The sequence below is a fragment of the Cynoglossus semilaevis genome, chromosome 8, assembly GCF_000523025.1.
Source record: "Cynoglossus semilaevis isolate Cse_v1.0 chromosome 8, Cse_v1.0, whole genome shotgun sequence".
NCBI lineage: Eukaryota > Metazoa > Chordata > Actinopteri > Pleuronectiformes > Cynoglossidae > Cynoglossus > Cynoglossus semilaevis.
The window spans coordinates 3,561,280-3,585,842 of NC_024314.1; the positions used below are offsets into that span (position 1 = coordinate 3,561,280).

Consider the following 24,563-nt stretch of genomic DNA (forward strand, 5'->3'; position numbering starts at 1 on the left):
CGTTTCTCACAGTCCACTGTTTTTATATAGTTGTTTCTGAACTGATATTGAATGAGGTGAAGGAAAAGGGCAGGAGTGGTGAGGAGGCACAGTGCAACAGGCCGTAGGGAGTAGAGGAGTGACATGGCTTCGGACGAGGAATAAAAATAGTTTTCTTGGTGAGCGAAGACTAAAAAGCCACCAAATGCAGCTCTAGCTTTTGACAAGGAATAATGTAAAGGTGTATTTGGAATTTCATGTAAATATCTGTGTTTTTTTTTTTGTTTTGTTTTTGTCAACACCGGGACATATAAACCAGGGAACGCAACACTTTCTTTAACTGATTTTAAAGCATTTTCATTGCCGAGAGTTTATTAATGTTTCTGTCCTCCGGGTCAGTGATAACCTCCGCTGCTCTCCCCCACCATCATGGGCTGTCAGCAAAGCTAAATATACCAACGGTCTGGCACACATTCACGCGGCACATTCTGGAACACACACACACTCAAACACACTCACTTGTACTGTTACAAAAGGATTGGGAACAATCTCACACACGCATGCACAGAAATCTCTGTTCATGATTGCAAAAAAAAACAACAAAAAAACAAAAAAACACACAAGGCCCCAGGACATCAAGGCAACGTGAAAACACAAATGCCAGCAATCACACACACACACTCGCGCGCTGGTCTTTGTTCCCGTCGTCACGCCGTAAAACAAAGGCAGAGGCAGGATTTGAAACAAAGACACCTGAATGTGAATGTACACGTGTGATCATAAAGTGCTCGTCATATGGAGGGAGAACGCTGAGAGGTGAGGACAGAGTGGATGAACGCTCAACTTTTAAAAAAAAAAAAAAAAAAAGGCTAAAACATGATGTAAGGCAGACGTGTCGTTGAGAAAGCGAGTGTTTTCATGAATGAGCAAGTAATCTCTTTTTTTTCCTTTTTTTTTTTAAAAAAAGCAGGTGGGAATTTCTGTGTCAATCAGCGTGATTGTCCCGATGTGTGAGGGCAGGAAACCAAAATGACGCGCGTCAAACAAACGCCTTCTTCTACAAGCACATGGCTTCCGTAACCTGAGAATTGAACAGAAACTCCACCTCCCTCAGCAAGGCAATCCAGGTGTGTTAAATGTTAGTGTGATCGTCATATAAACCCACTCCCAAATTAAAAATATTTGAATTAAAAGTGTCCAAAAAAAAAACAAAATAAAGCACAATAAAGTTTGGTTGACACAAAGAAAATCAATAAAATCCAAAGCAATCGTTAACTATAGGAGAAAAAAAAAACAACCCAAAAGGCACAAAAGCAAAAAGTGTGATGATGTTGGGAGAGAGAAAAAACAACAACAGAGAATTAGTTCGAGTCACCTCCAAACAGAAACCAACTCTCGAGAGAAACCTGCCCCAACTCACCCCCCCCCCCCCCCCCCCCCCCCCTCCCTACTATGAGGCCCAGTCCGCGCTCACAGACTCTGCAGAAAGTTCATGACACTTTGGTGCCACCTATTGTCAGCTACAGCAAAATGCTCGTCGTGTCGCAGTCAAAGCGTCTAGCAGTTTCGGGAGGCACATGAGTATGAGGGTACAAACGGCACCAGGAGAGTAGCACACGGTGAGGACCGTCATTTTTCCAAAAAAGCTAATAAATAGAAAAAAAATATATATATTTAAAAGGACAAGGGCGTAAACATAAAATTCATAAAGATGAATTTTTGATGATGTCATCTCAGAGGCTGTGGAGCTACTTCTGCCGGCTGTTCAGCTGGCTCAAAGGATGGGGTGCAGGGGTGCAGGTACGGTGACGGGGCAGAGAGCTCCGGCTACTCCACTTTGACGCCCATCTTCTCTGTGTTCAACAAGTAGAGGCTGTCGTCGATCAGGAAACTGGGAAAGGAAAGAGGAGACGATCTCAGATTAGTTTTTCTATATTGTTATCTAGGTCAGGCATGGGCAAACTAAGGCCCGGGGGCCGGATGCAGCCCGTTCATCTTTGTAATCCGGTGCCGCCAAACTTGTTTGTTGTGTGATTATACGTCCACCTTTTCCCTGCAATGTCTCCATTTTACCTATAGATGGCGTAGTGAAGGCCAAAAGCATTTTAGCATTTTAGCCTTTATGCATGACTTTTACATTGTCATTTATCTTAGTTCATACGAACGCTCCATCTATCTGCTCCTGACCCGGCCCCCCTGTTCAATTTTAGGACCAATTGCGGCCCGTGAGTCAAAAACTTTGCCCACGCCTGGTCTAGGTGTACAGCAGAGTACTAAATTAGCTTGGCACACGAAGAAGAAATTCTCTCCTAACACTGTAGCTTGATTTAGGAAGCTAACAATAGCTTAGTAGCCACGTTTGGGATTTTAAACTGCTGGTCAATTGTGTTGTCTTTATTGCGGACAGCGGTCGCTAACCATTTTTCTAAAGATTTTTTAGTAAACGACTGGTCCCCCAGTACTAGCCAGTACCATGGATTGTTAAGAACTGGCAAATTTTCCACATATTAGTTAAAAGAAAAATTGCCGAACTGAAGAAAGTAAATGCAAATGACTGGATTTTCTTTAAAATAAAGTAAATTGTTAATTCGTTCTCTGTGGTCCCCTACCCTCGTTTCATGTACCAGTACCGGTAAACAAACCGAGGGTAGGGGACCCGCGCTTTCAGGGTACTTCTCAGAGAAACCTTCTGAGGTATCTCAGGCTTACCCTAAACCTAACCCTAACCCATTCAACAGAGCCATTAATGGCAAGCTTTCTGGGTGCACCGTACTTCTAAGCTAACAACACATTAGCCTCGGCTTTTGCGTACAAACAGCACACAGTACAAACACGGGGAAATGTTACCTGTAAAAAAGGAAATGCACTGGCACGGTGCTGAGGTGCCACACAGCATGAGCGTCGAAGACCCAGTAGAGCGGGGGAAAGTCCAACAGCTCCAGCAGCGCCAGGCCGTGGAGCAGCAGCACCACCAGCCCGCACTTCCACCAGTACGGTAGCGTCCGCCGATTCTGCCAGCACCAACATAACCACCACATCAGGTTCACCATGCCTGAAAAAGTTCAGCAGAGCACACCAGTCAGTTGAGCAATGTTTACCAAAAAAAAAAAAAAAAAAAGGCTTTTAATGTCTTATGTTTTTATAAATGTAAAATACACGGTACATTTATCCACTTGTCATGTGAACATATCAACCCAAACAACTTCTGGTTCCTGTGATGCGGTGCTAATAAAAATGCTTTACCAAATGAGGCATTAGCAGCCATGTTGTAGCCGTAGTCAAAGCTGACAAAGGTCAAGTAGGAGACGTGAGAGGTGAAGGCCAAGATGAGTAGGATTCCCACCATGCTGGACACAGAAGGTCTCCTCAGACCCAGGGTTCTGACAACGAGATCAATTCTTTTCAGTATGTATCCGTGACAACACGACAACATTTTAAGCTAACTAGCCTCATCTGTAAGGAAGGCTTTTAGACTGTTTCATGTTTAAAAAAAATACCGGTTAATCATAAGTCATTTTGATCTCTTTTACATAGGGATGTCCGATAATGTCGGCCGATATTAGCGTTATTATGTAATATCGGTAAGAGAAAAAATCGTTAGCATTTTTTCCTATGATAATGAAAACCTGATAATATTATGTCATATCGGTAAGAAGAAAAATCGTTAGCGTTTTTTTTTCCTCTCATAATGAAAACCTGATAACGCAAATCTGGGTTTCGCCAAATGATGTGACCTAAAATGGTTTTGAAGTGAAAGAACAGAACTGCACACAGTGAAGTATGTCCTCTTCCTTTAACTGAGTACTTCTCAAATAGTAGGGGTGGCGCCCCCTAGGGGGGATGGGGTGAGGTGCCAGGGGGTGCGTGAGGGCCTTCCAATGGAATATGGCATGCTGGACATAAGTGTCTACCACTGCTGTGATGCTTGAATGATAACAAGCCTCCAGTCACTAGGTGGCAGCAACTCATACAGTGGTTTGAACAGATGAAAATATACATGTTATCAGGTTCTCAGTAGTATTTCAGGAGGGGTCGGAGGGGGTTTGGGGGGGATGACAGAAAATAACTGAACCACTGCTCTAACCCAAACAGCCGTATATAACGGCTTCGGTTAATATTGGAATAGGAAGTTGGACAAGTATCCGCATCTCGGATATCGGCAAAAAGGTAATAGCGAACATCCCTGCTTTTAAACATAGGTTCTGTAACATCCTAAAAACCAGCAGAGATCGAACCTCACCTGACACAGCACAGGTAGATGGAGTACAGAATGACTGCCGTGGCACAAAAGTAGTCCATTTTCTGAAGAAAAAAAAAAGAAAAAAAAGAATCACTATTACCAGTCCTCCATGGGAGTAGCTGAGGACATGCATGTGCAATATATTTACACTGATGCGTGATGAACAGTCGTAAATTGGGAAACCGCAGATTAAGTGGAGTTACATGAGTGATGTCAGTCAAAAGTGTCACATCTACGTTACTGTGAGCACCAGACCGTTAAGAACAGTGATGATCAACTGGAGGCCTGCGGGCCAAATCCAGCCCAACAAAATAGCCCATGACTGGATTTTAAAATAAACATTAAATAATAATGTTAGAGAAGATTTTGATTTCATTTTATTTGAGTGTCCGGCCCCTTAGGTGTCTGACCAGAAATGTTTTTTTTTCTCCCAATCGAAGCTGCCCAACATCCATTACCTCAGTGAGATAGGTGTCCCGAGTGTGAAACACCGCAGACCAGAACCAGGCATTCAGCGACACCTGGAGGTAAACACACGTTTTGCAGCAAAGGTTAACTCCCTGCGCAGCATTTCTTACAGTATTTCTTCGTACAGTACAGGACTAGGGTTGGACTCACCAGAGAGAAGGCATTGATTGTGTGGAACATGGGGCTCTGTCTTGGCACCGTGCTACGGTAGCGCAGCAGCATGAGGAGGCAAGCCAGACCATTGAGCACAGAGGCCAGTGCAGAAGCAGGTTCCTCGAAGCACAGAAACCGTGCGAACGGCCACTAAAAGAGAACATAGAGAAATATGACCCATATCATTAACCCATTATGTATCATATACATATATGATATATAACCGGTAAGATCTGTGTCTGACCTAAATGACATTCACTGATGTTTTTTACTGCCATGTTGAATCATGTTTTTTTTTTCCAATGAAGTTGATTTTATCTATTACTCTGTAATCAATTATGATTAATCACAATTAATCGTGAATAATCCGTCGCTGCCCTGTTACTCATCAGATCCCCTTGCATGTAATCGGGAGGAGGTATCCGTCAACATAATTAGGCTAAACTATTGGTTCCATATTGTAGCGGGTTAGCACGTCTGCGTCAGAAGAAGAGAGCAGGTAGTCCTGGGTTCGATTCCCAGAGAAACCACATGCTTGGCAACCCGTTGCAGCAAATCTGCTGACAACACAAGAATTCCCCAAATATGGGATCAATAAAGTTCAAATTATATATTATTATTATAATTAATTAGTATTGACATGTCTAATGTTTGCAAGTGAAAAAAAATCATATAGACACGTTACATTACAGTTATTAATAACTTGTACATTAATTGTGGGAAAAAGTAACTCTACGCATTTATAACGGCAGTAAACTTTTATCCGATGATCATTTAGCCCCGGATCAGTTCTCCAAGAGGAAGGGTTGAAATGCAGTATTGACAAATGGTTTATCATAAAGAGACCCTTATGTAGCTATAGCAGGTCCCAGGGTCTTTTTTGGTGAAAAAAAAAAAGTATTGTTTCTCCCTTGTTTTTTTTTTTTTTTTTACATTTTTTGGATATGTACAGTAGAAAACCAAACCAACCTTGCCGTGGAACTGTGGGATTCCGTAACCCTCAGCCTGGTAAAGGACCACAGTGGACCACATGCACTGATAGCGACAGTCATCACGGCACGTCCAACCTGCAAACAGGAACACCCAATACAACGGACATTGATGTCATGTCTGCATTAAAGGGATGACTGTTTTTTTGTTTTTTTTTTTAAAAAAACACACACTTTGAAATCAATAACAGAAACAATAAAATAACTGTGACTCAATTTTGCAGCAGCCTATCAGCTTTGAGTTTCATCAATTGGTTTCTCCCATCAAACGCGATGAGGTCAGATGGTAGTGAGTGCAATAGACGCAACCATGCCCATTGTACCAGATCGCTGATCTAAGGGAGGAATGACAATAGGTTTTTGTGTGACGGCTCACACAGCCTGAAAAACTGGCTCTGGGCTTTCAACTGTTACAGCTCAAACAATAGCACACGAGTGGATGAAGCAATAACGCAAAGTGCACCAGTAGTTTGATCTTCTGTCAGTCAGCGTACGGTGCTAAAAACCATTGCTGTATTAAGTTAAATTTTTTTTCTAAAAGTTTTTTTTAAGAAGACCTTTTTTTTTCTAGAAGCAGAACATGTTCTCATGAACATTTTTGTAACTTAAATAGGGATAAGCAATGACGTGGTAGATATTGTGTAGTACAAATGTAGTATAGGACCAAACAGTGTGGTGGCATAAAAGGCAGAATTGATTCAGTCATGTGTAATATTGTCCATAAGTTTCAACATAATGCTTTTTGGTTTTTTTACTATGAATTGAAATGTATTGTTTTTAAACAATAATATAACTAGTTTCTAGGTCTAAAGAGTTAAATGTGGCCCACTGCAGTATGGGCTAAAACAGTTTGAGTGCACTAGATAGTACATTATTGGTTTATAAAAAAAAATCTACTGACCCACCTGTGGGTCCTGGACCAGTTTTGGAAATGACTGCACAGACAACGTTTGATGAAATCTCAAAAAAGTACGAAAATAAAGGTCTTAACACGGATAATTGGGCATTAAAAGAACCCATAAACATGCCTCATGTGCTCACAACATACAAAGTGCTAAGCCAATACCAGAGTCACCCTCCCTCACCCACCAGTAACGACCACTAACCTGTCAGCACCATGTACTGCGGCTGAGAAGACTGGAAGACGCGGAGCCGAGCTCCTGTGCAGTTGGTCCGGACACATTGTTTCACACAGTCCCGGTAGACCGGCTCCTTGTCGCCTTGAGAGGACCTGACGGCGGTGAGTGACAGCAGGAGCAGGACAGCGGTGGTTAGAACCGACGCTTTGACAGATGTGCGACGTGGGGAAGCCATGATGCTGGCACTCAGCCCGTCACGACTCACACAGGCACGGCGGGACGACAGCTACTACAGCCGGGCTCGGTCATCAGCATGGAGCCATGTTTGTGGCAACAGACAGGGCCTGTAATGTTTTACAGTTTTCATTCACTGCCCACTCACTGTTGCAGCGACCCTTTTCGCTGCCCCAATTTCGCAGTCATATCCACTACCGGTTTTAGTTTACAAAATAAAAGCGGAGCGTCCTACTCTAACCTATAAAGCCTTGCGTGCCGCTAGCGTCTTGTAGTTTTATTTTGAAGGCGGCGTGCTTTGTTAGTTTAGCTTTACATCCTCTTTCGGCTGAAAACGTCACAGAAACACGTGACACAAAGAAGGAAAAAAAACAAAAACACCTGAAATTAAACTATGCTTCTGTAATTTTATACTGTCCGTCTATTCATTCATTCTGTGCCACTTAATTCTGAAAACGGTTTGTGGGGAAGACAGCGAATCCCAGCTGTCATCCGGTGGGGTACAAATTACATAATAAAATAGGACAGGTCAAGTTTCAAAGATCAAAACAGTGATCTTTGTGCTACATGATAACGGTGATAACCACACATACAACCTTCTCTATTGTGTGCAACCAGGAGGTTTTTGGTATTAGTTTCTTTATTTAATCCTATCTGAAGATACTGTATTTATACAAAATTACATATTGGAATATTATGGCGGTAGTAACGGCTCAACAAATCAACAGGCAGAGACAGAGTCCAAGCTCAACACAGCACTGCAAGGCATAGGGGGAAACGAGGAAATTGTCAAAGCGGAAAAAGTAACAACTGGCTGGTATGCTCGAATAAAATAAAATAAAAATTCGAATGAAATTATGTAGAAGTTAAAAAAGTACTATAGTAGTGTAACATTAACCTACAGATTTTAAATTTGACCTGAGACTCCGATAATGTTATTTATTATACATTACATACATTATTATTATTATTTAATACAATATTTTTATTGTTTCTTTTTTTGTTGGTTTTTTATTTGTTTGTTTGTTTGATTTATTATTATTATTATTTAATACCTGAACTAATTTGCTCATTTTTTTATTGTTTCTTTTTTGTTGGTTTTTTAATTTTTTTGTTTGTTTGATTTATTATTATTATTATTATTATTATTATTATTATTATTATTTGCAGCCTATTATGCCACAACAATATTACTATAGAACATCACTGTTCAGATTTTGGTTTTATAAAAAGAGCACAATTTACCAGTAGAATGCAAAGGAAGTATTAGTAGATCATAAACAATTCAATTAAAAAATTAAAAATTCAAGATGTCTATAAAAAGAGCACAATCTACCAGTACAACGCAAAGGCAGTATTATTAGATCATAAACAATTAAATTAAAAAATTAAAAATTCAAGATGTCTTTTTTTTTTTTAGATCAACCCTCCAGGAATAAATTCAAAACCTTACAACTATTGAATGACTTTGTGCCATACACGAACGTGCATTTATATGAAGTATATTCAGTAAATATATATGATCAATGTTGATTGATCATTGCAAAAGTAGCTCCCGAGGCAAAAACGTGTTAACCAACAGACACACGGTCGTACGAAAGATAAGGATTTTATTCTTGCTTTATTTTTTTTTTTACAGCAGAGACACGGACACAGAAGGAAAAAAAAAACATTGATGAGTGAGAGGTTAAGAAAAGTCCAAACAAACTTTTGTTCATTCCTTTTCTGGCCTCCAACTCACCATCTTTCACCATCTCCATCCCCTTCACAAGAGTTCCTGTTTGTCTTTCTCTTTTCTCTGAAACTTTCCCCCGTTTATACCCGACATGTACGAGAGAAGAGAACGGAGTACGAACACTATTTTAGCGCGGTACTGCCGTACACTTCTCCGATACAAGGCGAAGTACAAACCCAGCAAACACTCTGTGTCGGGTGGAGACCAACAGACCACTAGGGGGCCAGGATTCTTGCTTGTTTCAAGCAAGTGACTTGTGCAGGCACCATGGCACCCAAGACTTGTTTGATGACTGACGTGTGCACGTGCACGCATTGGCTTGCACATGCACGCACACTGCATGTAAGCATGATGCCTGGCACTGTTGGCCTCAGCCCAAGAAGACAGAGTGAGTGCTAAGAAAGTTAGGAGAAAACAAGAGGCGGAGGGACAGAGATAGGGAGAGCGTTTTCAGTGTCACAAGTGACCCCATGTTCCCCTGCTGGTACGTACTCACACGCAAACACCCCCGAAAGCCTTCAGTCCTCTCACCCAGTGTCTCCATTAAGGCGACAAGTCTTTTTAGCAGGTAGCTGGCGAATTGGAAAGAATGAGCCCGGGGCGTGGATATGTGCAAGGGAGCGGTCATGGTGGAGAAGATTGGGATTGTGTGTAAAGATTGTGGTTCTGAGAATGGATGTGAATGGAGGTAGCGGTCTTGAGAGAGGCGGACGATTTCTTTACTCCTCCTTCTCCTCTCCGTGTGTGATGACGTAGCAGATGTTCTTGTAGTCCACGTTGCCAGCCACATCAGGGGGGAAAGCAGCCCACAGGTTTGTCATCTGCGGGGCGGAGAGAGAAGGATGAGCCAAAACAGCAAATGAGCATGAACTTAAGATTATATGAGCATCTAAAGGTGGCTATGACAAGAAAAAAAAAACAAATCACCTCCTCAGCGGTGAACCTGTCGCACTGGGTGGTCAGGAGCTCCTCAAGGCTGAGCAAAGGGCAAAATGTGAAGAGAAATGATTAGTAAAGATTGAAAATGAATACTTTGTTCATTTTTAAAAAAAAAAAATTTCCGTCAATGTTTCAGGATGAAAATATTTTTCAAATACATTCGTGAGAGATTTTAAACTGCATATCTTGAGTTACCGTAAATTCCCGACTATAAGCCGTTACTTCTTTCACACTCTTTGAACCCTGCGGCTTAAACAATGATGCGGCTAGGTTATGGATTTTTACGGGCTAACGAAGGTCATACCGCTAGCGATCAATGACTTTTCTGGTAGGCTACTGTGTGTTATACTAGTAGCGTATGTCTGTCTGTGAATGGCTGTGTGCGTATATGTGCGTTAATAAACGGTAGCTAAAGTGTGTGGCTGATGATAAAGACCCCGACTTCCCTGTTTCTGTTTTTACCTCTGCTGCGGACAAGCACAAAGTGAAGGGAGTTAGCCCCGCAGCTAACGTTAGCTTCAGGTGCGATAATAGTCCGGAAATTACGGTAATTAACTGATATGTTGTCCATGTATCGTAGGTTTTTAAACCAGTTGAATGGTTTTGAATAAATCCTATTCATTTAATATAATACTTTTATACTTGAAAAAAAAAATTTCTTACAATTCCTTCTTGATGAACCCAGTAGCCTCGGGGTCCAGGACCTTGAAAGCGCTAACAATGACATCCTCTGGATCAGCACCTGGAAAACGTGTAATTTTTTTTTTTAATACAAAAGCTTTTATATATAATGCATATAACACCGGCCTTGACATTAAAGGTCTGAGTGTGGACGCACCCTTCAGCTTCTCGCCGAACATGGTCAGGAAAACAGTGAAGTTGATGGGGCCGCTGGCCTCCTTCACCATGGCCTCCAGCTCCTCATTCTTCACATTCAGTTGACCCATGGTGGCCAGCACGTCCCTGAGATCGTCCTTGCTGATGATGCCATCTCTGTTCTGGTCAATGATTGTGAAAGCCTGCCAAGGAACGATGAGGTCACATACTTAGACGTAGAGACACAGGCTGACCAAATGTGTCAGATCAAAGAGCATAGCTGGGACGAATACATCTCCATCTCGAGTGTTCCACAATAAATGTTTGGGCGGGAGGTGTGCCAACATAATCGTGAAAATGCGGAGCTGTTGTCCACTCGCAAGACATGTGACATTCAGTGAAACCAAAGATGGCACTGGGAACAGTTTGGGGTCTGGGCAGCTGGTCGACCACTTGTTTTCCCAAGGTGTTAAAATGGTCTCGGAATTTGAGACAAGCCCTCTGTGACATTTAAGGAGAAGCTATTGATTACAGCTGTCGCCCGCCCACCACCCACAACCCCCTCTGTTTGCATCACGCCTAAATCTTGTGACCGCGTCCCAAACGTTCCCTCACCTTCCTAAGTCCTTGTGCAATCACTGCCTGACATAGGCAGTGATTATGGGCAAACAAAGGCCCGGGGTCCGGATGCGGCCCGTTGAGCTTTTTAATCCGGTCCCACCAAATTTTTCCAAATTATATAATTTATTTATATTATCATTATACCTCTGCCTTTTCCCTGCAATACCCGCGTTTCCCCAATAGATGGCGCAGAAAATGATAAAAAGTACAGTTAACATTTTAGCCTTTATGCACGACTTTAACATGTCATTTATCCTAGTTCGCACAAACACTCCATCTATCTGCTCCTGACCCGGCCCCCCGTGTTCAATTTTAAGAAAAAATGTGGCCCCGCTAGTCAAAAAGCAGGACAAAAAATGTTCGTCAATGAATCGGAAAATCACACTTCGGATCGGTCTACAATTTTGTTTGCACAGGGATGTTACCCAAAAGTGCCGGTACCAACTTTTTCAATGCCAGGTTGCTGATTGCGGCCTGGTCATTTTAAAAGTAGCCTCCAAGCCAAGTCACTCCTGTTCTAACACCTCCCACGCTCCTCGTCTTGTGATGGTTAATAATACTGTCTACCAGCTGTTGGGCAACATTCCAGCCAGGTCATGGATGGAGTCTTTCTGTCCTGTGAGCTACCAAATTGTCAGAGGTGACTGCGGTCATCGGTAAAATCCTTAGTTTCTTACATTTTACTACCATAGCTGACATGTAAGATTCGAAGGCTTCTCACGGAATACGTGTTATTTGTTATCGTACCTACAGAGGGATCCATGACCAGAGGCCATCCCCAAAAAAACATTCTCATCACCCCGATTCTACGAAGCGTTTCAGATGCGTTGGAGAATTCATTACCTCCTTGTACTCCTGGATCTGGCTCTGCTCAAACATGGAGAACACATTGGAGGATCCACCCTCACCCTGCTGCTGCCTCCTCTTGGCCTTCTTGGGTGCCTAGAATTAGAGGATGAAAAGTGAAAGAAATGAAAAAAAAAAAAGTCCAAACAGAGAAAAAAAAACTCCTTTCAGGACTACATTTTTGATGTACATACATTTGAACATCACTGAAATGAAGGATTTTAGGTGCTATATAATCTTCGGGAACTAGCATGATTACGGAAATAATGCCTACTGAGATTAGGTTTCAACGTCTCGTAATAAAGATTGAGATGTGAACCAAACTTCAAGGAAAGAAAAGCCCGCTCTACATCCACAGTTAGGGAGGCTGAGCGTCTCCATTTCACCCTCTCTGTGATGTTGCGAATCCAAACGGCTCAACCGCTGGATCCCCCAGGGGATGTGACCGCACTCACCATCTCTCAAGTTTGTGGGTTGGTGTTGTTGGTCAAGAAGAGAAGCCTACGCCAAGCCGATGTGACTGACATGTAAGCGTTGCACCCATGGGGCCTTATATACTAGCCCATAGTGGGCTAACTTTAGCCACGCCGTCAGGTTTGGCAGGAAAACAGAGCAGAGGGAAAGTAAGAGGAAGCAGGAGGAGCGAGGAGTTGACAGTGAGGATCAACTTACCGGTGTTCCAAAATAGGCCCCCGGACTCTTGGAATGAGGTGAATTCAATGCCAACACAGCTCGGACTTTGGTGTCTTCTCTGGACTAATATGGCCAAAGTGATAGACAGGACACGCTGAGGGACTGTCTCTCTGGCCCCTTTTTTTTTTTTTTCTTCTTCTTCTTTATTGTGACCCCATTGATGAGAGAACCAAATCCTGAGTGTGTGTAATGGCCGTGTGTACAGTAACTTGATATATATATATATATTTCTGTCTGACCAAGATTTTATATTCATTGACCGTGTTGAGCTGTTGGCATGACATGTACACAGCGAGCGCGTCCTAAAGTCATTACCCATGTCAATGATGGGTTGGCGCTGAGCGTCGGATTGGCAGCAGATTATGAACAGTCATGAAACGTGAAAACACTTGGCCGTTAGACTTTGGTCCGGGTCCAGTAATGACACTTGAGTACTACTAAATACTACCGGAACACTGCAAACAGTGAGCATGCATTAGTGACCAATGTAAACAACGCGCATACGTGGAGAACGATGTGTTAAGGCTCCCTGAAATATTGATGTTTTTGTAGTGAAAAAAGGTAACGTGAAGACAACATTTCTAGAAATATGTTTTACATGCAATATATGTATTAATATATATGCCTATATGTATGTATATATTAATTATTGTTAAAACATCATATATATGAACATATACTAATATATGTAATTATTGTTAAAACACCATATATATGAACATATACTAATATATGTATGTATGTCTACACTGTATATATATTATTTATTATTATTTAATTATTATTTATGTATTTTTGTATTTTGTATGTTTACTGTGGCTTGGTTGTTGATTGACTGACTCAAAAAAAGTCGCTTTGGATAAAAAGTGTCTGCTAAATGTATTGTAATATATATAATATATATACTATATATATATACTATATAATATATATAATATATATACATATATATTTAGGTTTATATATATATTATTATATATATTTATGTGCTATATTTATACTGTTACATAAAGAAGTTACATGTTACTGGTAATACTTCTAGAAAACTTCATTTCAGTACTAAGGTTTTTTTTTATCAAGAAAAGTAAAGAGTACTTTGTTCCCAATATATGATTTAATTTAAAGTGAATAATTTGACATAGTTTTATTTGACATAATTAATTGATATAATCTCCTGGGACATTATCTACCTTATTTTCCACTATTTTTCAAAATCATATATTGCATTAAAAATACAAAAATGTATACAAAAATACATGTTTAAAACCCATGCTATAATGTCTTTTATATTATATTATAGCAGCTTTAAGTTTAAAAGTACTTTATATGTAAATGGACACAGACGTCCCTTTTCTTATATGAACAATAAAGTCATCGAAATATGTTTTATTATATAATATAATAATATAATCACATCATCATCCCTCAAGGATAAACATGTTGTTTGATTACATATTAATCCATTATGGAAAAACCGAAACCCTATTCTCTCTCACAATCCTAAAAAAGATGACTGCACTAAATGAGCAGCTTTTTTACTGACTTCACAGGCTGCCATCAATCACATCGTTGTGCAGCTAAGTCCTGCGCTGGGATCTACTAAAACTGGGTTTTTCAGTCGTCTGCAACTGTTGGGTTTCGGATGCTAAAACCCAACCTTTCTTTTTGTTTCACACTACGTAAACATTTCTAGATCCGCTTGATCGGATGCGCAACGGGTGAGCGGTACGTCCAAATAAATACATTTGAAAAACGGTATTTCCATGTGGAAGAGAAGTGATTTCATAAACGTGGTTGAAGGTGAAAAGAGAGAAAGAGAGAGAGAGGGAGAAAACCCAAAAGGTCTGTCCATGACCATAAAAACCAGACAGCTGTAGACTGAAATAGCTCCCTCACCCTCTGCCCTGCTGTTCTCTTTCTCAGCCATTTTGAAATTTCAAGACTTGGCCCTTCTTGGCCGGCTCCCCCCGTTTAACTGCTGTCCTTTATTTTTTTTTACCCAACACAGGCTATCCACTTTTGAACTTAAAAAAAAAACCTGAATCACAGGACTATTGGGTAGATGTGCTAAACCTTAGCACCGGGGTGTCAAAGTCATTTTCACCGGGGTCCACAGTTCCCCTTGAACGGACTGGTTGTAAATGGAAGAATGAATAGATCAGGGGTTCCCAAGCCCCGGTATGCGGACCAGTACCAGTCCATAGGTCATTTGGTACTGGGCCGCAGTGAAAATATATACCTAATTTTTACTAATTTGCAGACTAATACATGTTTTTTTTCCCGCCTATACTGAATTTCTGAGCTACTAAAAACAGCAAATATGCAATTAAAGGTGCTAGATGTGCTAAACCTTAGCACCGGGGTGTCAAAGTCATTTTCACCGGGGTCCCAAGCCCCGGTATGCGGACCAGTACCAGTCCATAGGTCATTTGGTACTGGGCCGCAGTGAAAATATATACCTAATTTTTACTAATTTGCAGACTAATACATGTCTTTTTCCCGCCTATACTGAATTTCTGAGCTACTAAAAACAGCAAATATGCAATTAAAGGTGCATTGCACAATTTCTAAAGAACCTTAAGCTACGACTCTATAATAACCGTATGGGCAAACTATGGCCCGGGGGGCCCGATGCGGCCCGTTTGGCTTTTTAATTTGGCCCGCTAAACTTGTCCAGATTGTTATTAATTTACATTATCGTTACAGGGGTGTCAAACTAATTTTCACCGGGGTCCACAGTTCCCCTTGAACGGACTGGTTGTAAATGGAAGAATGTATAGATCAGGGGTTCCCAAGCCCCGGTATGCGGACCAGTACCAGTCCATAGGTCATTTGGTACTTGGCCGCAGTGAAAATATATACTTAATTTTTACTAATTTGCAGACTAATACATGTTTTTTTCCTGCCTATACTGAATCATTTTTACTTTTTTTTATTTCATAGGTTAAGAAACTCTGCTGCATGGACTTTACTAAATGCCTTTTTGGCTCCCGCGGGCCACACAAAACGGCTTGGCGGGCCGCATTTGGGCCCCGCTTTTTTTTATTTTTATTTCATAGGTTAAGAAACTCTGCTGCATGGACTTTACTAAATGCCTTTTTGGCTCCCGCGGGCCACACAAAACGGCTTGGCGGGCCGCATTTGGGCCCCGGGCCTTGAGTTTGACATGTGTGCCTAAGCATAATTATTTGTAAAACAAAATTCTGACCAGGTGGAGACTGGAGCGAATCTTCCCAGACCTTGATGCTACATGCCTGTATTTCTGAGGCCAACTGACAAATTCCACTGGCATGTTTCTGTGGAACATTTTTTCCCGCCTATACTGGATTTCTGAGCTACTGAAAATAGCAAATATGCAATTAAAGGTGCATTGCACAAATTCTTAAGAACGTTGAGCTACAGCTCTATAATAACCGTTGACATGAGCAGCTAAAGAAATCTCACAACAAAACACGTCCAATGTTCTATACCAGGCATGGGCAAACTACGGCCCGGGGGCCCGATGCGGCCCGTTTGGCTTTTTAATTTGGCCCGCTAAACTTGTCCAAATTGTTATTAATTTACATTATCATTATACTTCTGCCTTATCTTGGTTCACACCAACACTCCATCTATCTGCTCACCTGACTCAGTTTTGAGTTAGACAAAATGGTCACTTCATCCTCGCCACTTTATAACATTAAGCTCCAAATACACTGGGCGGCAATAGATTTGAAGTCATTCATTCTAAATCGACAGACAGATATGGTTAGATAGGATATGACAAAGGAAGACATTTCTTGCTGGTTAGATTTGCTTGCAGACTCTGGTCATGTGAGACATCAACTTTTCCTCTCTCTCTTTGTTTGCTGTCGACTTATTTTAAAGAAAAGTGATAAAAGCAGCTCAGTTATAAAGTCAATGACAAAAATGGGGGGCACAGCCTCTGGGGTGACCAGAAATTTTCCCAGAAAGACGGTGGCTACCCATTGGGGATGCCACTGATTCCCAGATGAAATATATATAAAATATTTATTAAATGTTCGTATGAATGTTATATTGCACGCAAACACAGACATAAGACAATGATTTTTATTGATTAAATGTAATTCATATCTTTTGGATATGTACCTTTTCAAGCAAAAGAATTCCAGGAATTTTATTAATGAATTCATTAACAGGTTTTTGAAACCGTTCATGATGTAATTCACAGATTTAGAAAAAAAAAAAAAAAAGCTAGTGTAAACAAATGCAGTTGTTCTCTACCTTTTTGAAAGGTTTTGAAAATGTTCTACATTCCAGGTCCATTGAGCAACTAACCACCAATAGTTCACTGAGATTGTTAATTTTTTTTTTTTTTTTTTTTACCCATAACCCTCAAATATACAGTATACAGCAATGGTCCCCAACCCCTGGTTCATGGCCCGGTACCAGTCCATGGGTCATTTGTTACCGGAATTAAATAATTAATAATTTTTCTAATTTAAAGAGAATCCAGTCATTTTCATTTAATTTCTTCATTTAAAGATAATCTAGCTGTTTTTTTCGAAATGTCTTTCAGATTCCAATGCTAATGAGATAAAGTGAAAACTATTTTTTATTTTGAAAATTCATTGAGCTTTCTTCAATATCCATCGGCTTCACAGATGTGCAAACAGGACGGAGTCGTCAGGCGCTACCGGTGTGCGGTACTGCCCGCTAGTGGCCTATTAGTCCTTGACAGAAAGAAGGTTAGGGACCGCTGGTATACAGTATATACCATAATATCGACACTTTAGACACTACTCTACTACTCCTTGAAATTCAAGACCATTTTATGTTGACATGAATTTATCCAAAGTCTATCAAATCCTCTTCCTGAACAACTCTGCCATCTCGTTTTTGTCTTGACCAGCGAGCTATCAGTTCCTTGACTTCTTTCCCAAAGTCTTCATGCAGCTTTGAGAAGTCATCCTCAGCGTTGACGCAGAAAGACGACCACTCTCCCATGGGCATGTCGGGAATATTTAAAGGCACGGCGTTTATGTTTCTCCGGGGCAACTGTTTGGGCGAACTCTTCACGGTCGGCCTGGTTGGATAGGACAGAGCGTGTAACGTTGCACTGTTGCTCAGAGCCGAAGCTGCCGCTGCACCTGCAGCTGCTGGCGCTTTGTTTGACGGCAGTGTTGACAACTGTCTGCTACGATAGGCTGCCGAGAAGTCCGTCCCCGTGGCGCCGAAATTGGGCATTGTGAAGGGCTTAGCCGTTTCACGAGGAAATGCAGCTAATGCATCTGAGGGAGGACAGAGACAGCAGAGACACAGAGTTGACCAGACGCTGTGGACAGTAGATGACCAGACGTCCAGAGATGGGAACATAGAACATTGTGGTAGGAAGGAAGATGAACAATAAAGCCCTTTTCTGCAGACATGGTGACGTTATGTTGTTTTGTCCTAGATGTAAAGGTTACCAAGCATCTGTACTGTCGTCCTAATCTGACTATTAACAAAACCTGAAAAGCATCAATATGTCTAACCTTACTTCTGAAGTAGATTTTACACTGCCATATGTAGCCCTCGGTGAACTGATGGATGACAAATCACTCACTGGTTTAGGTAAAAAAATTAGGTATGAATAAAACTCTCTATTTGCAACTGCATATATCAAACATGATCAGAAACTAATTCTAGAAGAAGAAAAAAAATCCTTGGGGTCGCTGGAAATTTGTGATGTCAAAACAGAGTCAAAGGCCAAAAGAGGTTGGGGACCACTGCCTCAATAAATGAATTTAACTTTCTCTCTTTTTATGATGTCAGAAAAGATATTTGCTGATTAATACTGTAAATATAATTCGCTTCCTCCACTGTGCCCCCATGACTTCTGTGGCGTTTCAACAGCAAACAATGATGTAACCTCTGTTACAGCTGCAAAGCAGAACAACAGCTCTCTCTTACTCCCTCCGCTACCAGTGTCTGCGTTCATGTCTCTCACCTCTGTATTTCTTCTCCAGGTCCATCAGCAGCAGGGACAGATACCCGTGGTTGGCCGACAGCAGAGCTTTGATCCAACTCTCCTGACTCGCCTGGTCGTCAGCGGCAAACTTGTACGTACGCAGGCCTGGCTCGCTCCACACCAGAGAGAAAGCAAACTGCTCCTCAGACTCACACAGCTGGACAGTGCAGCCCTCCAGAACAATGACTCCTGTCAGGTCTCTGTCTGATGCACTTTCCTTGTAGAACAGGAGGTTACCCTTCAGGACACACCAGCGCTTCTGATAGGACGTCTTAATCTCACCCTGCAAGAGAGTGTGTGTTTCAAACTGATCATTTGTGATTTGACAGGAGGTTTCCTATCAAATGTTTCTTTTTTTTAAAATCACTGTCAACACGATTAAGAAAAAAACAAGTCTGAGGAGAGTGTATGCTAGAATGTTCTGTAAAACAGCATTTGCTTTGACAACACAGTGTCTTTTTGGTTAGAAATAAAGTTAGGAACTTGGTCAAGAGGGGGAGAACCAATAGTTTTGGTTTTTTTGCGGTAATAATGCAGTTTTCTGTTACGAAGAGCATGTTTGTGTGTTTGTATTTTTACTCTTTGGCTTGAAATTGGTTAATAAATTAATTAATTAAGATGTGTTATTAATGAGTTGGTAAACATTTAAACACTATATTTTATATTTGCCTATCAACAAAAAAAGAAGAACGATTATTAAATGAGATGAAACACTAGAGAAAGACTTTTAGTTTTAGTTTTTTCTTACAATAAATGACAAATGGCAAATAAAATGTCACAGCACTGAAAATTTAAATAATAATTTAAAAAACTACTGTTCTGTAAGCGTCTGTTTTACTTTAATATGTACTCTAATGATGTGGTCACTCTTTGCATTTGCTGATATGCAGATTGACACCAGCACTGGTTCTCAGATGGAATTCAACTAGCATTTAAAAAAAATACATTAAATTGTCTTAAACTGACGCATATGTGAACGGACAAAACAATTATATGCAACAAATAATGTCTTTGGACTTAAAATCTTAAGAAAAACACTTCCATATATGAATTTGCATTCAGTGGAATTTTTGACACTTTCCTTAGCCTATTAGCATAACCATATCCATAACAAATCAATGTTTAATGTATGTCTTCTTATCCTACTTATAAACGGCCACCAAATTCGTATTCCACATAAACCCTAAAATACTATTTCACAATTTCACTACCATTTGAAATTCCCCCAACAACAATAATATTGTTTTACAAAAAATGTCCACACGAGCGTCACTTTACCAAAATAACATGTATTTTTTTCATATCTATATTTACGTTGTACTAAAAGAAACTTTAAGGCCAACTATTGAGCCAACATATACCGTCAACCGTAAAAACAACAAACAAACAAAAAACACGTTATTTACATATTATATAATATTATTTATATTTACGTTACCTTCTTGTACAGGTAGCCCTGCTTGTCCACAGGTGAGTTGCAGGATTCAAAATAGGTGACCAATTTTTCATCAAGCTTCATTTCAACATGTCACGCTGAGGAAAACATGGCGACATAACGTTAAGACCATTATCTCGGACTTCCTTGTTTCATTTAACTTGGTGAAGAACTGGTAATGTGAGTCAGTCGCCAGCGGAAGGCGTAGCAAACCCTAACATAAGCCTCTCAGTCCACACCTCAACATAGTTACCATTATTTCTGTAATGCAAATGTACAGGAAGCGACATTTCCGTGACAGGCTGCTAACGTTAGCATATTGACGTGCGTGTCCAGCCTGTTATTTAATCATAGCGCTGGTTTGTTTCAGTCCAAGTGATAAACACTTTTCTCTGACTGAATACAGCCACCCGTATGTGCCGTGTGCAAGTGAAAAAAACTTAAAACTTACCCGCGCAACAGTGTGGAAAAAAACCCCGGAGTATTTCAATCACTTCCTGGATGCTAGGTAAAACAGAGGTGAATGAAGACGTCACTTACAGAAGAAATACCTGCGCATTATGTTGCTATATTACAATTTCAACGATGAAAGTAATACCCATTATATATGAATATATTACTCATGTTGCGCAAATTCCATCACCGCGTTGGTGGTATAGTGGTTAGCATAGCTGCCTTCCAAGCAGTTGACCCGGGTTCGATTCCCGGCCAACGCAGAAACTTTTTCGGCCACGACATCACTCCTCTCTTTTTAACCATACACTATATTCCCCCATATTTATATTTTTATGTCACAGTCTGCTTTTTAAAAACATATTCTGCTGCTTTTACAGCAGCTAGGCGTATCCTGCACGTTTAAATGCTAACATATTGTATGTGTGTCGTTGCTTAAGCCGAATCAAATTTTTGTTGAAAGAGAATAATAGTAGTTTAAAAAGTGAAGAGATAGTATTAGCAGCAATAGTACTCTTAGAAGCAAAAGCAAATTTAACATATTTACCATTTAAAAAAACGTACAACATGTTCATCTTCATTCTTCTCCTACAACTTAAACACTGGTGTAGTTCATATTTTCACGATACAGATAAAATTAAAAAAAAGGAATTATATATTTCACACCTGGTGGTTATATCACACCACAACATTTTTTTTTATTTTTCGCAAACTGAATTTTGAATCTTTGCAGATGGAAGTATATAAATCTGAGACAAAACATCACCCTGTCATTGAGGGGAAACAGCAAAGAGGACTTCAAGAAAATAAGCCATTTTATAGTCAACGTTCACACAAGTAATGACTGACATAGCTGTTACAATGGAGTGCATGTAGTAAGTCTTTGTTTAAACACAAAGCACTTTTCAGATATATTACTAATAATAAATAGTAATTATTTGTTTGATGCTTGATTTTAATGTATAAACATATGAGATTTTCTTTTTCTCATGTTCTCTTATACCAAATAAAAATGTCATCTATCGCCACAAGAGGGAGTTTTTACACTGTAGAAACCCGAGAGTGCTCTCTCCTACATTTAAAAATCCAGAAAACTTTTTAAAATCCATTATTTTCCTGCTTAGGTGATGAATGCATTCACTGACCTAATATAACTATAATAAAAAAATTTGGACCACGTTATATACTTTTTTTTTTCTAAAATACCTATGAGACTCTGAGTCTATTTCTTCATATCACACAGGTACAATATTGATGGCAACATTGTTATTATTTTTAACGTTGCTATTACCATTGTTTGCTTAGTACTTGCATCATTTTCAGATTAAGCCCGATTATGTAATAGTTTTGAGAATATGTCTGATAGGCTACATTGCATCATGCTAACATGACTTCACACCATAACGCTAACGTAGACGTCTGTTTAGCTTCCATACCCTTGCAAAGTGCTAAATGGCAAATCGAAATGCAACGTAGTTGTTTGCACCACTCTTTTTGACCATTGAAGGGTGACTTTTTTTTAACTGGTCTACTTCTGAGCTCAGTATCCCACTCACAAAGGCGGCTCCCCCCACTCTAGCTCGAATTTCGTTGTCTCTCCAATGTGAATCTTCTGGTGTCGTTTCAGATTCTCCCCTCGGCTGAAGCTCTTTCCACACTGGCTGCAGAAGTACGGCTTTTCCCCCGTATGCACTCGCTTGTGTTTCTTCAGGTCTCCCGCCTGCGAGAAACACCTGTCGCACTGTGAACACCTGTACGGTTTTTCCCCCGTGTGGCAGCGCTGATGGATTTTCAGGTTACCCACTCTGGTGAATGACTTTCCGCATATCGAGCACACGTGCGGGCCCCCTCCCGTGAAGTTGTCCCTCCTGATTTTCGCCAAATGAAAGGCAATACTGTTGGATCTTGCAAATCCACGCCTCCTCTGAGGGTAAGGTTCACCCCCGGCTCGCGATAGAAGTCTATGGTTAGAGTGATGATAAGAAGGGCTCCTGCTTAAATCCACACACCCTGGGTCTTGTTCTTGAAGAGGCGGCAGCTGTGATACGCAGTTGGTCGACTGTTCTTCCGTTTTCACGGCGCCCAAGCTTTCCTCGCCGATGGAGTGACTGCTGAGCGAATCGTCAGAGGAGGCAGAACTGTTTGCCTGGTATGTTGGTAAAGTGAGTGACTCCTCTCTATTGTGCATGTCCTCCTGAGGTTGTCCTGCGCCGTACTTCGATGATGTATGCGCTAGGTCAAAGTTGAGAGGGGATTCAACATAACTGGGGCTGTCTTCTTGTTTTTCTTCTTCCTGCTTCACTCTGTGATTGGCGGCGCGGCTCGTGACTAGGTCTTCCTCGGTGAGTGTGTCAACTGGGCTGGGCGTCCGAGTCTCAAGGAGGAAGTCCCACTCTGCATCGGCTTTCTCCCTGAGGAAATCCTGGCTAGATAGAACAGCTGTAAAAAAACAAACAAACAAACACTTACTTTAAAACACATTGTGAGTGTCAAACTCAAGGCCCGGGGTTAAGTATCCCTCTAAAACACATTGTCAGTGTCAAACTCAAGGCCCGGGGGCCAAATGCAGCCCACCAAGCCATTATGTGTGTTTAGTGAAGTCCATGCAGCAGAGTGTGTAAGGTGTTCCTCTAAAATATGATGAATACTGCAGTGACTACACCTGTACTTACTTGCGCTCTTTTTTGCGATCTTGTCTTGCAGCTCCAGCATTCGTTTCTTCAGGCTCTCATTCTCTCTCTGTGTTCTGGCAGTTTTCTCCTGGTATTCAGACACCGTGTCCTTCACCAACTCCAGCACTTGTTGCACTGCCTCAGTCAGGAGCTTGGCCACATGTGCATTTAATTGTTCCAGTTGAGACATCCTAATATGACACCAAACGTTTTACTGAACTCGTTATGGGAAGGTGTGAAGATGAAAAAAAACAAACAAACATACAAAGTCATAAATCAATTTTACAACCAAGTTTGTGGATTATGACGTTCTTGTGTCTACACTTCAAATCTGGTATTTTCTATATGAATCTTACATCACGTTATCTTTTAACCTCAAACACATTTTGTGAAATGAGCATCTAAAAACCTCCTTTAGGGTTTCCTATTGATAATATAAGGCAAAGTCAATTTTACAATTAATGTCAAGGCAATTTCTTAGTAACTAAGTAAAGGAAACTATAACGAGTTACGTACATAGAGCAAAAATATACCATTATATAATAGATATAAACGTTTGAGGAACAATCAACATTAAACAGAATTAAATTGTAAACGTTAAACACGAATTCAGTGTTTGCAATGTTCAATGTTTGAAACCCTCACCCTAACCCATTTATACATATTAACGTGTACAGTACCTTTACAGTACAGCTAGCCCTCCAGTCAGCGTCACTTAGTTAATAGTTAGCACTAAAAAATGTTTCACTGTTCTTATTAAATATTCCGGATATTCCGACAAGATGACCTTCTTTAATACGACTCAAACACGTCACAAAAAAATCGCCACTAGTTGAAGCTAAAAGACGTCCTAGTACAAAAAAAAAACACGTTATAGCCTATTTTATCTTCATAACAAACCATTGGCACCGGAAGCAGAACTCGATTTACTTCCGTTTCCTGCATCTTGCACTCTGCAAAACCATTTAGAGGCAAATTACTGCCCCTACTGGCCTAACGTTTCACAACAGCTTACACTATTTAAACTTGGTCTGATTTTAAAATAAAATCATATTTTAATTTGTGCAGCAACGCAACTTCTCAAAAAGCGGCAACACTTATATAAATTATGCTAAAAAATACTCTTTTACACTTGTAACACATGTTACACATGTAATTGTCTTTACCACAACATTGGCCTTTTCCATTACACCATGTACACAAGTTAAATATTGTTTTGTGGATAACTTGGACCTTAAGT

At 40.6% G+C, this 24,563-nt stretch overlaps 4 protein-coding genes and 1 non-coding gene across 6 annotated transcripts; 1 reads left to right on the top strand and 4 right to left on the bottom strand.

Moving 5' to 3' along the window:
• Window positions 1-251: 251 nt before the first annotated feature.
• Window positions 252-7,561, bottom strand: pgap3 (post-GPI attachment to proteins phospholipase 3). The gene is made up of 8 exons (XM_008314038.3): window positions 6,936-7,561; window positions 5,810-5,907; window positions 4,838-4,990; window positions 4,678-4,740; window positions 4,220-4,281; window positions 3,223-3,359; window positions 2,827-3,031; window positions 252-1,870 (listed from the first exon to the last, which is right to left on the bottom strand). Exons 1-8 carry the CDS (start codon window positions 7,141-7,143, stop codon window positions 1,807-1,809), a joined length of 990 nt encoding a protein of 329 aa, XP_008312260.1. The 5' UTR covers window positions 7,144-7,561; the 3' UTR covers window positions 252-1,806.
• A 1,205-nt stretch (window positions 7,562-8,766) lies between these two features.
• Window positions 8,767-12,676, bottom strand: mylpfb (myosin light chain, phosphorylatable, fast skeletal muscle b). Its single transcript, XM_008314039.2, has 6 exons — window positions 12,555-12,676; window positions 12,097-12,195; window positions 10,655-10,835; window positions 10,480-10,558; window positions 9,805-9,853; window positions 8,767-9,698 (listed from the first exon to the last, which is right to left on the bottom strand). The coding sequence occupies exons 1-6, from the start codon at window positions 12,555-12,557 to the stop codon at window positions 9,597-9,599; spliced, it is 513 nt and encodes a 170-aa protein (XP_008312261.1). The 5' UTR covers window positions 12,558-12,676; the 3' UTR covers window positions 8,767-9,596.
• A 4,171-nt stretch (window positions 12,677-16,847) lies between these two features.
• Window positions 16,848-20,780, bottom strand: LOC103381608 (sesquipedalian-1-like). The gene is made up of 4 exons (XM_008314041.3): window positions 20,650-20,780; window positions 20,202-20,296; window positions 18,743-19,046; window positions 16,848-18,044 (listed from the first exon to the last, which is right to left on the bottom strand). The coding sequence occupies exons 2-4, from the start codon at window positions 20,280-20,282 to the stop codon at window positions 17,602-17,604; spliced, it is 828 nt and encodes a 275-aa protein (XP_008312263.1). The 5' UTR covers window positions 20,283-20,296; window positions 20,650-20,780; the 3' UTR covers window positions 16,848-17,601.
• Window positions 20,781-20,842: 62 nt separating this feature from the next.
• trnag-ucc (transfer RNA glycine (anticodon UCC)) lies at window positions 20,843-20,914 on the top strand. Its single transcript has one exon. It is a non-coding gene; the product is annotated as a tRNA-Gly (tRNA).
• A 395-nt stretch (window positions 20,915-21,309) lies between these two features.
• Window positions 21,310-24,258, bottom strand: LOC103381609 (zinc finger protein 420-like). 2 transcript variants are annotated; one of them, XM_008314042.3, is made up of 3 exons: window positions 24,004-24,258; window positions 23,324-23,514; window positions 21,310-23,090 (listed from the first exon to the last, which is right to left on the bottom strand). In XM_008314042.3, the coding sequence occupies exons 2-3, from the start codon at window positions 23,511-23,513 to the stop codon at window positions 22,204-22,206; spliced, it is 1,077 nt and encodes a 358-aa protein (XP_008312264.1). In that variant the 5' UTR covers window position 23,514; window positions 24,004-24,258; the 3' UTR covers window positions 21,310-22,203. The 2 variants fall into 2 exon arrangements, with proteins under 2 accessions (XP_008312264.1, XP_008312265.1); XM_008314043.3 differs by having other exon boundaries at window positions 23,324-23,537.
• Between the last annotated feature and the right edge of the window lie 305 nt (window positions 24,259-24,563).

Coding starts and splice junctions, on each gene's coding strand:
- pgap3 (XM_008314038.3), bottom strand. CDS start 7,143: ATGGCTTCCCCACGTCGCACATCTGTCAAAGCGTCGGTTCTAACCACC. Junction 4,991..5,809: donor TCCCACAGTTCCACGGCAAG/GTTGGTTTGGTT, acceptor GTTCTCTTTTAG/TGGCCGTTCGCACGGTTTCT. Junction 4,282..4,677: donor GGGACACCTATCTCACTGAG/GTAATGGATGTT, acceptor TTTTTTCTTCAG/AAAATGGACTACTTTTGTGC.
- LOC103381609 (XM_008314042.3), bottom strand. CDS start 23,513: ATGTCTCAACTGGAACAATTAAATGCACATGTGGCCAAGCTCCTGACT. Junction 23,091..23,323: donor GATCGCAAAAAAGAGCGCAA/GTAAGTACAGGT, acceptor GTTTTTTTACAG/CTGTTCTATCTAGCCAGGAT.
- LOC103381608 (XM_008314041.3), bottom strand. CDS start 20,282: ATGAAGCTTGATGAAAAATTGGTCACCTATTTTGAATCCTGCAACTCA. Junction 19,047..20,201: donor AGGGCTACCTGTACAAGAAG/GTAACGTAAATA, acceptor ACTCTCTTGCAG/GGTGAGATTAAGACGTCCTA. Junction 18,045..18,742: donor CCTGGAGAAGAAATACAGAG/GTGAGAGACATG, acceptor GTCCTCCCTCAG/ATGCATTAGCTGCATTTCCT.
- mylpfb (XM_008314039.2), bottom strand. Junction 10,559..10,654: donor GTTCGGCGAGAAGCTGAAGG/GTGCGTCCACAC, acceptor CACGTTTTCCAG/GTGCTGATCCAGAGGATGTC. Junction 9,699..9,804: donor ACAGGTTCACCGCTGAGGAG/GTGATTTGTTTT, acceptor TCCGCCCCGCAG/ATGACAAACCTGTGGGCTGC.